Raw genomic sequence first — 16236 nt, forward strand, 5'->3', positions numbered from 1 at the left:
TGACCAGAGGATAGTAGTCTATTGTTTTACTAGTGATTATATTAGACACTGTTTCTAGCGCTAAATCAAAATCTCCGTTAGGAGATCTGTATGTACCAAGAATGTGGATAACTGATTGTTTAAGCCTGATTTTGATCAGAGCAGCCTCAAGCGTAATCTCTCTGCAGAACTGGACAACAATAAGTTCTTCTGTATGCCTCTCAAGGTTTTTTTCAACATAGATAGCAACCCCACCTTTCTTATATTCTGTTCTACAAAAGTGGGCCTTGAGATAGTATCCTGTGATTACGGTGTTCTCTAGGCTATTTGGTCTCGTTTCATGCTCTGTCAGAATCAGTACGTTTGGCTTAATTTTTTCAACTAGATGTTGAAGTCTATTAATTTTATTTGAAATTTCTTGTGTGTTTTGATGCAGAATGAGGAGACTTGATGGATTAAAAAAATATTTGTATTGTGTGATGATCTTGGATCTCTCTCCTGTGCTACACTGACATTTTGTTCCAGAATATTTTTGTTTTGTATCTTTTCTTTTTTTGATGATTCTCTTCTAAAAAATGAGAGTTTGGATGGACATTAACAAGTTCATTTGGTGATAAAAAAGGTGATCCTTCAATGTTGCTGGAGTCATTGTCATAATTGTCATATTCAGTACTATTGGACAGTTTTTTCAGTTGGAGTTTGACTTTGATTGTGCAGTTTTTTTGATGGAGTTTGTCTGATTCTCCCTGTTATTGCATTAGTCGAGAGTTTTATTGTTGGATCTTGACGGGTTTTCCCAGGCTGATTTTGGTCAGATGTGATTTTACTGGCTAGATTTTTATAAAAAAATTCTTCTATGCTTTCATTTTTGTCTCGGAGTTTAGCAGAAGTAGGAGGGGGTTTGTCTATCTTATTAGTGTTATTAGAGATCAAAGGCATGGATTCCTTATTGGTTTCCGAGCTCTGTTGAGTAGATATGCTGGTATCATACATGGTTGTATAGATTGTGGGGTTGGGTTTTGAGGTTTTCATTTTTTGAACTTGTAAGGAAATACTAAATTTGTTTTGGATTTTCTTAGCATTATTTGTTCCCCCAAAAGGTTTTTTAAGAGGGGTACGGCAAGGTGTAGAATTCCTTGTTTTCCCACTGTTTTTTACTAATGTTTTGTCCTCCTTGTCTGCCAGATTTTTCACCTCTGCTTCCAAAATTTTGAGTTTTTCTTCAAATAAATTCTGATTTTTCCTTAGAAGTCCTATTTCTGTGGAAAGGAGAGGAAGGGTTGAATTTATTGAGTTGGTGTTAAGTTCTGTTTGGGATTCAGCGTTTTTCATCAACTTTTCCTCTTTATAACTTAAGTTTTGCCTATTTGAGAGTTTTCTTTTCAAATTTATAATTTCCTTTTATGTTTATATTTAAAATACTAACGCACACCAGCAAGCAGACTAAACTAACTGTCCTCTGGTCTGTGAGGAGAGATACAGCTCTAACGAGAACATGTACTATCCCGAACGATGGGTTAGTCTATTGCAGTATAACGGCAGAACAAACAATATATTGTACTGTTAGGTGCATAAAACTTTCCTTTTAACATTACTTATCTTGTCCCTTTATTTGCTTAACCTACTATTGTTGTTATTGTTGAAGTTTCTTGCTATAAGACCTAACAGAATGACGATTTTATGCCATATCAACAGGATGCTAACTACAATGGGTTTTACTGTTCTTGATATTATTACATGATCTTACCCTATCGTTACTTTAACAGTGTAATTGAACGTAATGATAACACCTCCTGTACCATTCACATTTTGGGTTCCATTACTTCGATATACTCTGTATGAATCTTTATACATCGCTTTTGTCTTGCACAAAAAGGTCTTAATAAGCATAAAGTTAGACCTTCAGCACCGTATTTTCTATATCAATATATTAATCTTATTTTTTTTAATGGCCTTCAGGAAATGCTGTTTGAAGAAATACTTCAGAGTTTTCACGGTGTCCAATGAGATAATTCGAACTTGTATGAAACATTTCATGGATTTTGGTTAGGTAGCTCCTTAGATTTTGTAGTTTCCATTGAAGTCTTTAAGGACAGTAAGGCAAAAACCTGATCATATATTTTTTATAAATATAGTAGCTGTTTCTCGTGGCTTCACATGTTTTTCGTAACCTTTGTCCGTGCATGAGCACTTCTGGTTCAAGTGGATTATAATAATTATAAATAATATAAGTGGATAATATATTTCCAACGTTGATGTAGAGTTTGCCTTGTTGCCACGATCAAGAAAATCTGTGTATCTTTATAGCCATTGTACACGTACATGTACTTTATTATAAAATGGTCTAACATTCAAGCTTTAAGTTCAACCAGAAATTTATTTTAGAGACAAATATACATCATAACTAAGCGCCTTCAAATAATTTTAGGCGGTTTAAAATGTAACTGTCTTGTAATTGCAGTTTATAATGTGTAGGCGCTTTGAAAACTTATCTTTTGCAGCGCCATCTGGTGGTGAGTTACATAAATGAGAATGGCATATAAACCTTCTTCGTGGAAAAATACATACACATACAAATTTTAATAATGATCGGTCACATTTTTTATATAAAAAGGAGAAGCAGATCCCCTTTTATGGCTTATTCTGCCCGTCCTCATGGGCCACTGGCCTGTGCGAGGATCTTATCAAACAGAACAAGGGGGAGAGTCGATACAGTACAAGGTCGAATGGTACTGATAAAAAGTGCAAAGGTCACAGATAGGATTCGAACCTGCGTTATCTCTATCTCAGACTCAAAGTCCAATATCTTAGACCGCTCGGCCATCGGCACCCCCAATAGTAAACGTAGTACGATTCTTTAAGGACATACAGACAAACATTCATTTATATATATATATATATATATATATATATATATATATATATATATATATATATATATATATATATAGAGATAAGTTTATAATTTCTTATCTTATGATTAAATAGATGTTTTAACGTGTTTAATCGTGTGGACTATACTTCGATAAACATTTCCAATACATAAGTAAATATATAAACACAAATTATTGCAAGTACAGTCAAGGCCGGAAGGAGCATTGGTCGTGCAAACGAATGGAAGTACACCCCCCTGGGAGTAGCAACGCTAGGAAATGTCAGTAATAGACATTTTTACAGATGGGCCTGGCTGGCCGTGTCCAATATCTGGAACTACATCCCTCGGAGTGTGTTATTCAGACAGTATAGGTACGTCTACAGCTTTGGAACTATACCCCTGGGGATGTAATTCTAGCCCTTGGACACGTCCAGTCATGACGTTTGACATCTCATGTGTAATGTCAAAATGAAGTGAGAAGTACGGGGGGTGTAGTTCCAGGAAGGATGTGCAATGATCGTGTAATACGTCGTCTCAGTAAGTTTTTAACTCTAAGTTATTTCACTTTGCTAGAGTGTCATCCAGTATGTCATGAGCTGTGTTCTGGCTAGAGATCTCATTAGATCGTTAGCGTGGCTTTAGTTTACAGTTACGCCACAGATCCTGTGTATGGTTACGTGCACCAATCTCAGCCGGTACATTAGTGTCACTAATTACTTTTCTTTACGCACATTGTGGTAGTGTAATTAGTTATATTTTTACATTACGTTTTAAAGAGGAAGTATATTTTCCTATTTCCTGTGGATATAGGCTCCCAATCACAAGGTATGATTTTGAGTGACCATGCGTTAATGAGCTCCGTGTACTTAGAAATAATATTCTAAATAAATACAAGAACTGACATTGTCTAATGCGCTACACTAGTTCCAGCGATACACAAGTTGAAAATAATCATCATTTACTGTGCAAGCTAGTAAAACCATATACTGCGTGATAATGTACCATTACCACCTATATGTACATTTTGTCACCTCTTAAATAAATGTCCCAAACAAGAACAAATGTGTGTGAAATGAAGGACTATTCAGGACGTTACTTTATGATTCAGATTTCTAGAAATAGAATGTAAACATTCACAGATATTTTAACAGTACAAGATACCCACTTCTATGTACAAAATCCTCGATGCTTACTGTTAGTTGTACTGTGACTGAAGACAATTTTGATTCCGGAGATTGAATATAACTTTGTATAGTTCTACATCTAAATCTGGTCAAGTTAACTGTCCGAAATCCTTTTATATCCTTTTTCATGCATTTTCTTGCTGCATCCCTCACTCTTACAAGAACATATTTTGTAAGGGTAAACCAACCGTGTAAATTTCGAGGATCTAGGAGGACTCTCCCAGGGCTTATTGATATATTATTAATCCACAAGTTTATGTTTTGGGGTTTTAAATAACCTATTAGCCTTTTTATTTTTCTTATTTTACAATGAAATCTAAATTTAATTCATGTACATTCTTACACGGTAACAAACATATGAAAACCCAATAAAAAAGTTTCTAGAGTTTAAAACTTTAGTGTTAAAAAAACTTAGTACATAATTACCGTACTTACACTATTTTTTGATGATATCTTTGTAAATTGTGGCATATATAAGCTATATATCAAAGGAAGGTATGACTTTTAGATATTTATAATTTATATAGAAATATCATATTTCGGTTTATATTAAGATTAGTCAACCCAAAGTTTATTACAGAAGGTTAAAGAATAATAAAAATAAGGCATTAAAATTGTTAGACCACAAAAACTTTAACTTAATCTCCAACCACCAACAATCTACCTTGTTAAAATTGCAAAAACTTTCAAATTGGTAATGGTTCTACTAATATGTTTGGTTGTGGCCTACTTTGTATGCCATCATGAAAGTAGGTTTAATTTCATCAATCCCCTGCAATAAATTGGCAGTGGTATTCATAGTACCCCACTTTGTCTAGCATCATCAAAATTGGACCAGTTTCGTCAAGCCCTTGCCAAAAAAGCTGCAATCAATTCCATAAATTCCAAATGGATCAATTTGTCATCGCTTTATAAAATAAAGCTTCATAAATTTACCATAAATGGAGAAAGAAAAAGTACATATTACGTTTGCTGTCACATATTCTCTACTTTATTAAAATACCAGATCAGAAGTTTGGACCAGCTTTCAAAAATTATTCGTTGCATTTGAAGATGTATGTTTGTTACTGCAGAATAATTTCAAACCTGATTTTAAATATTACTATCAGTGCTGATAGTGTCTGATAGTCTGTTATATTGTATCTTATTTTAGTATGATGACAAACAATGATATGTAGGCATAGGAGGCAAGCGTTATTTTTACCGGTAAATGATCATTTCTAGGTAATATGTAACACCTACAGAGAAGTAAAATGTAAATGTAAATGGATTGTTTAAATTTAACATTCTATAATGTTAAATTTTAAAAATAATTAGAATTAAAAGTTTTGTTCCATGTAAGATCTTTTACCCTATATTATATTTGTATAAATTTCAATTTCATTATTTAGATGTCTTTTAAGTTGTAATGATTATAGTACAGTACATATTCCGTTGGGAGACACAGATGCAATAGCAGATTGACAAATCAGAAATAAGCAGTAAGTATTAATTATACAGTTGTTTTATTATTTTAACCATTTACAACATTCACAGATCACATATACATAAACAAATGCGCTTCAATCAATTAAAAAAAACCCAACAAGTTTTGCAAGATAACTAAAAACTAGTGAGTGCTCAAAACAAAGTAATGAGTGAAACTTAAATCAACAGTATGTTCTCTCCGAGTGGTCTTATATGTTTATAGCCATTTAAGACAGTATAAACGGTCAATGAATAAAATTTGTAATTAGGCTAAGTACTCAAATGTCAAATGTTACAATACATTCCAATTATAGTGTGAAAGAGAAATATCACACATATAAATTTCAAAATTTCTCATACTGTATTCCTTTACGTACTTATCACGTGAAAGAAAAAATAGATTAAAGGAATATTTAACTAAAGGGTCATCTTTAAATTAGACAAATTCAAGTCCCGCTGCTACATATTTATTTGGTATTTAATAAATAGCTAAATTTAACAAATGGAGGGGCGAAACACAGTCTTATCCACCTCGTATAAAATGACATCTAACTTTTTTATATAAATGAGGTAATGTGCTTCAACTGATTTAGTAACGAACGGCCCCAAGTATATGTTGCATGCGAAAGCAGATCCGCTGTGCAACGCGCGGTCTTAGTTGATCAAGAATTCAGCCAGTGATGCCAACAATAGACATTACTGAAGATATCAGTTTCTGTAATGCATTCTAGAAGCATTCCTTCACACCTATATAAACAAGTTGGTTGGTCCACGGGACTATGTCAGAGATTATTAGAATTGAGGGTGAACGTTTAATTACAGAGTAAGCGAATGACAATTTCTTTTCTGTTAGTGTAAAACCCATACACAGTGAGGAATCTCAATTTTCTGGATTCAATTTATACCCGGTAAAGACTGACCGTTCTTCAGGATTGCAAATAGACGTTTTTAACTAGCAATTCAAGTTAGTAATAATATTAAATAGGAGAATTTATAAAATCTGGTACACTGTACGTCCTTCCAGTGTGAGAAATCAACTTTAGTGTAGTATAACAAATATATAAATAATTTGTTAGAATATCCGTACTTGCATATTCACCTTCAACACATCGTGTTTGAATCCCAAAACAGCATCATACCATCTTTATTATATTTATTTATATTGAGCATTATATAATTTCTTCCCTGTATCATATTTTTAGAATCATTAGCGTCTATCACCAAATCAAAAACATACGGGAACATTTGTCGGGGTTCACGTTGCAAGAACTCTCCGACCTTGAGTCCTTAGCGTCTGTATATAGCTTATTAAATAGCTGTTCAACAATATATTGTATTATGTAAATTGTACAGAATAAAGTTTATGATTTTGGAGAAACCACATAATTTAATAAATTGTATGAAAAAATTGAATGAAAAATTAAAGACATTTTTGAACTGCATACACATTGCTTATTGTACTTCTTAAAAATGAAAACACGTTTTAGAGAAAATACAGGCTATGCGCTTGTTTCCATAACATTAATCATTAAATACATAGTTATAAATCACTCCACACATTATTACGTGCATTTGAGTAACCAACGGATTAAATAAATAAGTAGCTATTCATTAACTAACTGACCACTTATAATACATGCATCAATCTAACTATCTGTAGAGCCTTTGCCTTATCATATTTTCACTCTTACATACTGCGCACTTATTATAAACAAAATCGTACACACAAGCTTACTACAATTTGATAGAACTAAATACTAATTATACTCGTATTTACAATAAAATTAATAACATTAGCATATCACAATTGTTTACAGGCAAGATGAGGTTTATAAATGGTGACTCTCTATGTTGTGAGCTGTCGGGTTTGCTAATCTCTCTATGGTCGTGAACCCGCCGTTTTCGATTCCTTCCATCGGGTGGCCGTTGGTTTTGGGCGGAGTAGGTTTGGTCTTTCCCATCAACAACATGGTTATACCGAACAGAACTGAACCTGTAAATTAGATTCAAATTATTTTACGTTACAAAGTATCTTTGTAATACAAAAATAATAATCGCTTTGTTTTTAGTAAACTTTACATGGTCTATCCGTTAATACTTATAAATATTGTGTATTCGATTTTAGTCCACAACGAAATTAATTACACAATTAATTAGGCTTAAATTCGATTTTCAAAATATTATGAAAGTCAAATCCTACGGATTCTACTTCTAGGAAAATTAGAAGCTTTGATAAAAAGATCCAGTAGGTTATATATAAAAAATATTATTAATGTCAATTTTGACAGAAATAAAACGTGTTTACTTCTTAAAATGTACAGGGTACAGTCAATTACAACTTGAATACAACTCTATTTTCTATATATTTCCGTTTAAGTAGAAAACGGTATATCTAATGCCACAAAAACAAACAATTCTTTGTTTGAAGGTGAATTGTGTCGATGGAGAATTTCGTTATTATCAACACTTAAATCCAACTATTAAATTTTATCACCTTTTGGGTGTTCAAGAATTTTTGTAAAGTAAATCTGTTATCATATTAATAGGTTTCATAGGATAAGTTTTTTTTGGATATACTCGTATTGTGTTCAAATGTTTCGAAAACTGTATTTATAAGAGATTAAAAATCATTTAGTGCCTAGAGGTGGGAGTATAATGAAAGTATCACCCACGGATCTTTACCAGATCCTCGGATAAACTGAGTTGAAGCCAGGAAGCTTGGTGCTCAAATTCTTTCATAAATATAGTGGAAAACATTGGTGATAGAAAGGCCCAATTGCCATTATCTCATCTTACAGGTTACTTTAGCCCTTGAGTTTAAAATAGTTATAATTAAAGCAGTTCCATTTAACGGGGAACACAAGTTTAGGTTTTAACCGAGATGACATTATTTAGAAAGTTTGATGATCTTATACATTATTAAGCAAATTTTAACGTGAAAGCTAACTAGCTTATCGGGTTCAGCCAGTTTTAAAGCTTGACTTCTTGACGACGTTTTTGGAGTTTATAATAAAAGAGCCAGTGAGTCCTAGACGTAGAGTTGGATGACCAAAAGAACTTTATTAGACAATACCCTACACGGTCAATTCCGTGGGCTAATTATAACTGGCCCAAGAGGAATGAATAATTTTATGAATGTGTGTGTGTGTGTGTGTGTGTGTGTGTGTGTGTGTGTGTGTGTGTGTGTGTGTGTGTGTGTGTGTGATTTTGGAATAGTGAGTAACTAGTTTTGACTTTAATTTGCATAAAAAAACTGTCATTGTGTTAAATATGTTAGAGAACCTGCTTTCCTTCCATCGTCTGTAATAGACTTTGAATAAAACAACAGTTTGTTATAGTAATGTTATGATTTTGCTTTACCGTTTATAACTCGAACTATACTAATCCTGTAATGTGATGGGTCTTTATTTTAATACAAGCAAAAAATAAATTACGAAACACATTTATGAGCACTCTAACCTTGTTGGTAGCTAATTATATGACTTTCACTCTATGTTCTATCAAAACCTTTGTCATAAAATCACCCTTCTCTTTAAAATCATTTGCTTAATGATTTGTATTAGCGTTCAGTAAGTACGTAAGAGGTATAATAATATTTACTTATTCAACATAAAGAACAAGGCTAAAAAACTAGGGTTTTTGTTACGAATAGTTCTTCTCGTCCGGTAATCTTAAATGTAAGCTTGGATGGAGTTAACTTGCAATATTATACTTTTGAAGAGAAAAGGAAAATAATAAAAGCAGCATGAATATTGCCGCCATTGAAATAAAATGTATTCTACGTCAATAACATATTGAATCAGGACCAGCTGGGCAATGTATGTGAACTAGATAGCGATTTACGTGCGCACGAAACTTTTTGCAGATATATTTTGTACATTCCGTTGTAACGTTCCAAAGTTTGCAAAAAATCGAAGTTGTTAAAAGTATTTTCCACACCAGTAAATCTAACTATCGGATTAGTTACTCCTAAGTGGAAACTAACAAATAAATTTGCATACTTAAAGTTGAAACGTAGACTCCAGTAGCTAATTTCCCCTTATAGTTCATAGCCATGGAGAGCGCTACAGAACACAAGTTTATCACATTAAAACGACCTAAAAGAGTAAGAAGTCACTGTTCCTTTCGTTAACCTTTTTCGGTCTACTCTAACCGTTTAGGAAACTTCCAGATCATCCACGAAAGGAATTTCCTCTCCACAGCCTCGATTGCTATCCACGAAAGGAATTTCATCTGTACAGCCTAGATTACTGGAGTGTAAACTCTGTCTCAACTGCCTCTGTTTCTGTCACAACTGTGGCTATCAAGATGACTTCGGGTCCAAATTCGAGTGTTGAGTCACTCCCTGATTGGCACCGACACTTTCAGAATTCACTGCACGACATTCTATTTTAGAATTCATTTCTAAAAGGTAAGATTTAATCTAGCTGGAAACCTAAAAGTTGAATTTCCCCCAAAATATGGTGTGTGAAGAAAGATAGTATGGAACCGATCTCGTCCCTAAAGCGTTAAATTAGCCATTGCTAAAACGATTACATATTCATAGTTGTCAAATGATATAATATAAATGCGTGACGATACAGAGAGATAACATGGTAAACTCTTATACAGAGGAAACAGCACATAAACATGTTAAGTTTTATTAGTACAGCGTTACAAAAGACATTGATCTAAAATAAGAAAGAGTCCTAAAATCATTTCTCCAGATTTCAATCGGCGCGATTACTGTGAACTTCAAAATAGAAGAAAACTGTTATATCAATACACTCCAATCTGAATGACGTACAAGCACACGAGTAGCAGTACCGGATATACGTTTGATAATATACTTTGGAATATCACTAATCTCACAGTCTGATCGAGCACTTAATATTTGATGGCAGACTGGATATCGTCAACCATCTCATATTTTCACCGACTTAGGTTCCTCTCGCAACTGATCATCGCCAAAATATTGACCAACAGATTGATTATACTGAAGCGAAGTACTCACTACGCTTTTCAAACAGGGCAGTAGCGTCAATAACACCAATTTAATAAATACTATCATCTTATAACAAGAGAGGATTATTCCAAAAGTGGTTAACATTTTTTTTAGTTTTGCCGGATTAGCCTTCAAGTAGTTTTCAAAATTTCTAGAAGTGTCTTCTACATTGACCCATCTCTTTTAGCACTGTTTCAGGCCTCAATATACTCCATAGTCATCAATAACTCCAGACCGTTTAAATTTTCTATGAGCAGAGCGATTTCTTTCGATCAAAGTGATTAAACTGGGTGAAGCCCAATTAGAACACCTAATACATTTGCTTATTTCATGGGTATATCATCTCTCGTAGAAGGTAAACCCAAATAAAGGGTGACACAGAATAACGGGAATTTTTGTTACGCGTCGTGGCAGCCGTGAGCAGGTGGCAGCACTGCGGGACAGTGACAGTGACCAAGTAAACAAGCCGCCATTACTGTAGACCTAGCCATGGACCAGTGGAACGGGCAACAGCGTGCGTTAGCTATAAAAATGTTTTATAAAAACGGTGGTAGTTTGAAAGCTGCCCAGACTGAGTTCCGACGTTTTTACAACTTAGGACGTCATGATTCTGTTCCGTCAAAACATGCCATTAGAAGTTGGATTAATAATTTTGAAGATAGTGGATCAGTTTTAAGAGGAAACCAACAGGACGACCAAGAAGTGCTCGTACTGCACAGAACATTGATGTTGTACGCCGATCTGTATTGAGGAGTCCACGCCGTTCGATTCGTAAGCAAGCAGCTGCGGTTGAAATGTCCCGTGAGAGTATTCGCAGAATTCTTCATTTAGAATTAAAATTTCACCCCTACAAGCTGCAGATAGTGCAACAGTTGAAGGAAAATGATTACCAGTCGCGATTGCAATTCTGCCAACACATGTTAACACACATAAACAAAGAAGATGAATTTCTAAGCAAGTTGTGGATGTCAGATGAGGCCCACTTTCATCTCATAGGTTATATTAACAAGCAAAACTACTGATACTGGGCAGACAGAAATCCTAATGAACTTTATGAGCGCCCTTTACACGCTAATAAGGTTACAGTATGGTGTGCTGTTTCATTACATGGGATCATTGGACCTTATTTTTTTGAGGATAAACGGGGGATTGCAGTAACTGTCAATTCTGATCGTTACGTGGAAATGTTACAACGTTCGTTACACCTGAATTGAACAATATTCCAGACGTTCAAGAATCCTGGTTTCAACAGGATGGTGCGACATCATACACTGCACTGCAGACAATGGAAGCTGTGCGAGTATTGTTTGGTAACCGTGTCATCTCAAGATTCGGTAACGTTTCCTGGCCCCCTAGATCGCCAGATTTGACCGTGTGCAATTTCTTTTTGTGGGACTACCTCAAAACTAAAGTGTTCACAACTCGACCAAGAACTGTAAATGAGTTAAAACAGAGAATTCGAGATGAAATTAACAGTATTCCAGTTGAGATGTTGCAGCGGTCAATGAGGAATATCCACCGCAGATTTCAAGAATGCATTCGTAGACGAGGACGCCACCTAAAGGATGTTGTTTTAAAAAAATAATAAATTCCATCAGTGTTTCATAAATGGCAAGTTTTGATGTTTCATTTAATACAAATAAAACCATTTTCTTCATCAATCTTATTTTCTAGAATTTAAAAAAAAATCCCGTTATTCTATGTCTCTCCTGGGGAAAATACTAGTCTAACTGTCTCCTCTCTTAAGAGTAACTTCTCTGAAGATAGAAAAATATTTAGAAATAGAAATAGATAAGACAAGTAAACATTTTGAGCAAGTAATCAGAAAAGTGACTGAAAATAAGAATAATATTTCTTAGTATGGAATTTTTACTACAATGAAATGACTTCAAGGAGTGACATTCTTTATAATATCATTATTTATCATATTAAATATATTTATCTTTAACAATTTTTATTTGGGCCTGATTAAAAGACACCCCGAAATACTATTTTAAATGTATACAATGTCTCAAGGAATGATTAAATTATTCTTTTCTATTATTCTTGTCTTTAGGATATATAATATAATAAAGGATATAAGATATATAAATGTCTGTAATTAAACTCTTTAAGAAACAAAAAACAAAATAAACCAACCAAACATCAATGCACCATCTTAATTTTTGACTGAATTAGAAATATCGCAGATTAAACATAATGGTTGGACCGCTGTATCAGTACTGTCTCGACTCTGCTACCTCCTAGATCTGTAACTTTGGGGGAATGAACAGAGATAAGAAGCTTGAAATATTTTTGGGAAAATGGGGAACAAACTTTAATAGCAACACTTTACTTTAATGATACTGTTTTCCCCAAATATATTCTCAGATAAAATACAAGCTGTAAATGTTCGTTTTTTAGTGTTACCGGGAAGGTTTATTTGTGTTTTATTTAGCATGCAAGAGCAATAAGTAATTTTAAAATCTCATAAGCCAAAGGCTCATACTATCTTGTAACTATCGAGACAGGGTTTTCTATGAATCCTATATTTCCAATTTGAGGTGGTGGTGTAGCCTAAAACCTCTGTGTACCGTCTCGAACATGCCGAGACACACTTTTTGAGAACCGTCAAAAGATTTCCAATAGATTTTATAACGCAAAATTCCAACTATAAAATAACGCACATTTTTCAAGCCGTCACTAAGCGTGATGTTACCTCACAATGAAGTAACCTACGAAGCTATTATCTCACGAAACACAGAGGGATTGATGATGGGCTCTGACCCTAGCAATCCTGAACAAACCCAAAAAACAGGCGGACTTCCTAGTAGAAGTCCAAAAGCCTCCGACTCGGTCAGAGTCGAAACCGATGAAGAAGATGCTATACTGGAGGGCGATCACCAGAAGGAAGAGGGAGCAAAAGTCGAGAGACAGCTCCCAGTACTGCCTAAGCTATGTGGAGCCGCCAGGAAACGCATGGTCTGGTTTCGGAAAAGGGGGTACTCCCAAGAAGAAGCCAGGGAATTGGCCTTAAAACCAATCCCAGAAGAAAGAAATAAAAAATTAAACAAACAAAAGGAGGGAAAGAAACCGAAAAGACCTCACTCTGATGGATCCACTCCGGAGGCCCATCAGAGGAAGAAAACAAAGAACGAAGGAAATCAAGGGGAACACAAGGAGCAATCTGGACAACCCCAGAAACCTTCCTACAAACAAGCGGTAGCTGGTATAAGGGTGGGGGTTTTGCACTCCAACTTTCCCGAGACCCTACTAACAACAGAACAGATGGAGAAGATCCAGAGCTTCATCCTGGAAGCTATCGTGGAAGAACAGGAGGGTCCCTACTCTCCAAGATTCTACGGTATCAACAGGAGACAAGGGGTTCTAATCTTCACCTGCGAAAAATACCGAAACAGCTGAATGGCTTAAAGGAAAGCAAGACTCCCTCAAGCCTTGGGAAGAGGCCAGTCTAAGGATTGTACCAGAGGAAGAAATCCCTCGTGCGAGAATTGCGACTGTCTATCTTCCTGATAGTACACACGATACTACCGACAAGATGATGAAGCTCCTAAAAGGACAAAACAAAGAGCTATCTGTCGGAGAATGGAACGTTCTGCGGAGAAGCGACGAGGGGAAGTCTGTCCTACTCACCCTGGCAGTCGACTGCGCTACAGCGAACAAGCTTGAGAAGGAAGGTCCATGGATCGGCTACAAGTTTGGAAAAGTTCAGCTGAGACTGAAAAAGAAACACCAAGGAAACACAGAACAACCCACAAGGGAAGAGGGGACTTCAGAGAAATCTGAGACGGTCACCACAGGAAAAAGCACCGCTAAAGAGATGGAAGTGGAGGAGGCTCCGAAGGTGTCAGAGCAATCTGTACATACCTTACCAGAAAGGTCTACTCCACAAGCCAGTGCAGCGGTCGAAGATGAAAGACCAACCTGTTCTCTCTTCTTGAAGAGGGGACCTTCTCTCAAGGGACCATCCTTCTCGGCTCGAGGAAGAAAAGGGGATAAAGTCTCCAAGCAATCCAAAAGAAGAGACGGGGATGGACCACCTGGGGGAGGTGGGAAAAAGGCGTAAGTATGCGCCTAATACAAATAAACCTACACCATGCAAAAGGCGCAACTGACATCTTGGGAAGAAGGTTTATCTCAACAGGCCAGGATATCGCCCTAATCCAGGAGCCTTGGATCAATAGAGTTTGCATCAGAGGACTGACAACTCAGGTAGGTAATCTCATTTATGATCGAACAATTGAAACCCAAGAACTTGTATTCTAACTTCAAAACTAATAACAGCCTTTCCGATTACAGATCTAATAACAAGAGATCTGGTGGCGGCTACAGTGAAGGTGGCTTCACTGCAAGGGGACAGAGAGGTTACTATAGCCTCAGCCTACTTCCCCAACCCGTCAACAAGCTGCCCACCGAAAGAAATAGAAAGACTATTGCAGAGCTGCAGAGACAGAGGCTCGGCCCTCATTCTCAGCTGCGACTACAATGCTCACCATACGTATTGGGGAAGCACAAACATAAAAAAGAGAGGTGAGGAACTTCTACAGTTTATGTTCAGCAATGACCTAGTGTTAGAGAATAGAGGGTCAAGCACAACCTTTATAACTAGAAATAGGAAAGAAGTCCTAGATATAACCCTATCTACAGGACTCAAAAACATAAATATTGTAAGGTGGCACGTCTCCAAGGAGGCCTCACTATCGGACCACTGTCCAATTAGGTTCGACATAGAGGAGATAGGGGAAAGATACGTGACCCACAGGGTTCCTAAATCTACCAACTGGAGAGGTTACAGAGAGTCCCTAGCAGAAGAGTTGGAAGAAATAGGACCCTTTCAGAAAAATGAATTTGAATTAGAAAGGTCAGCACAAATAGTAGAGCAAGCTATAATAAAGGCCTACGAGAAAAACTGTCCTCCCAGGCAAAACCGGTTGAAGAGGGATGTGCCGTGGTGGACTGGGAGGTTGGAAACATTAAGAAACAAAACGAGGAAACTATTAAAATGGGCAAAAAGGACAGACGATTGGCTCCCTTATCTACACGCCCAAAATGAATATAAAAAAGAACTTAGAACGAATAAAAGAAGAACCTGGAGGAATTTCTGTAAAAATATTAACAGTCTTCCCGAGGCATCCAGGCTTCAAAAAACTCTCCAAACGGAGCATACTAATCCAATGGGGACTCTAGTAAAGGACAATGGAGACCTAACAATGAACAGGAAGGAGACCTTAGAACTACTTCTGGAGACACACTTCCCGGGGGGTCAGCTAACTCGTAATGAGAATACTTATTCTCTATATGGGGGGGGATCCAGTCGGGAGGTGGCAAAAGCCAGACAGTTGTCTAACAGACTATTTACACACGAAAGAATTAAATGGGCGATAGGATCGTTCAAGCCATTTAAATCTCCTTGGGCGGATGGAGTTTTCCAGCCCTTCTTCAAGAGGGGCTGGATATTCTATTAAATACCCTTAGCATTCTATTTAGAAGCAGTTTCGCCTTAGGATATATACCAAAGAACTGGAGGATAGCACTAGTGGTGTTCTTGCGAAAAAATGACAGGGATCCAACAAAACCCAGTTCGTACAGACCCATAAGCCTAACCTCCTTCATGGTGAAAACTATGGAAAAAATAATAAATAGACACATAAGGGACGTAATATTACTGGAACACCCACTTAGTCCCCCACAACACGCATACATAGAAGGAAAATCAACCACCACTGCTCTCCACAGTTTAGTGAGAG

General features: G+C 36.1%; 1 protein-coding gene across 1 annotated transcript in view; it reads right to left on the bottom strand.

Moving 5' to 3' along the window:
* Nucleotides 1-5513: 5513 nt before the first annotated feature.
* The window catches only part of LOC124369179 (putative metabolite transport protein HI_1104), an 82439-nt gene continuing 71716 nt past the window's right edge, over nucleotides 5514-16236 (bottom strand). Inside the window, exon 11 of the mRNA XM_046826989.1 lies at nucleotides 5514-7498. Coding sequence (XP_046682945.1) covers nucleotides 7335-7498 — 164 coding nt within the window. The 3' untranslated portion in view covers nucleotides 5514-7334. The remainder of the gene's footprint in view (nucleotides 7499-16236) is intronic.

This window comes from Homalodisca vitripennis, chromosome X (genome assembly GCF_021130785.1).
Source record: "Homalodisca vitripennis isolate AUS2020 chromosome X, UT_GWSS_2.1, whole genome shotgun sequence".
Lineage (NCBI taxonomy): Eukaryota > Metazoa > Arthropoda > Insecta > Hemiptera > Cicadellidae > Homalodisca > Homalodisca vitripennis.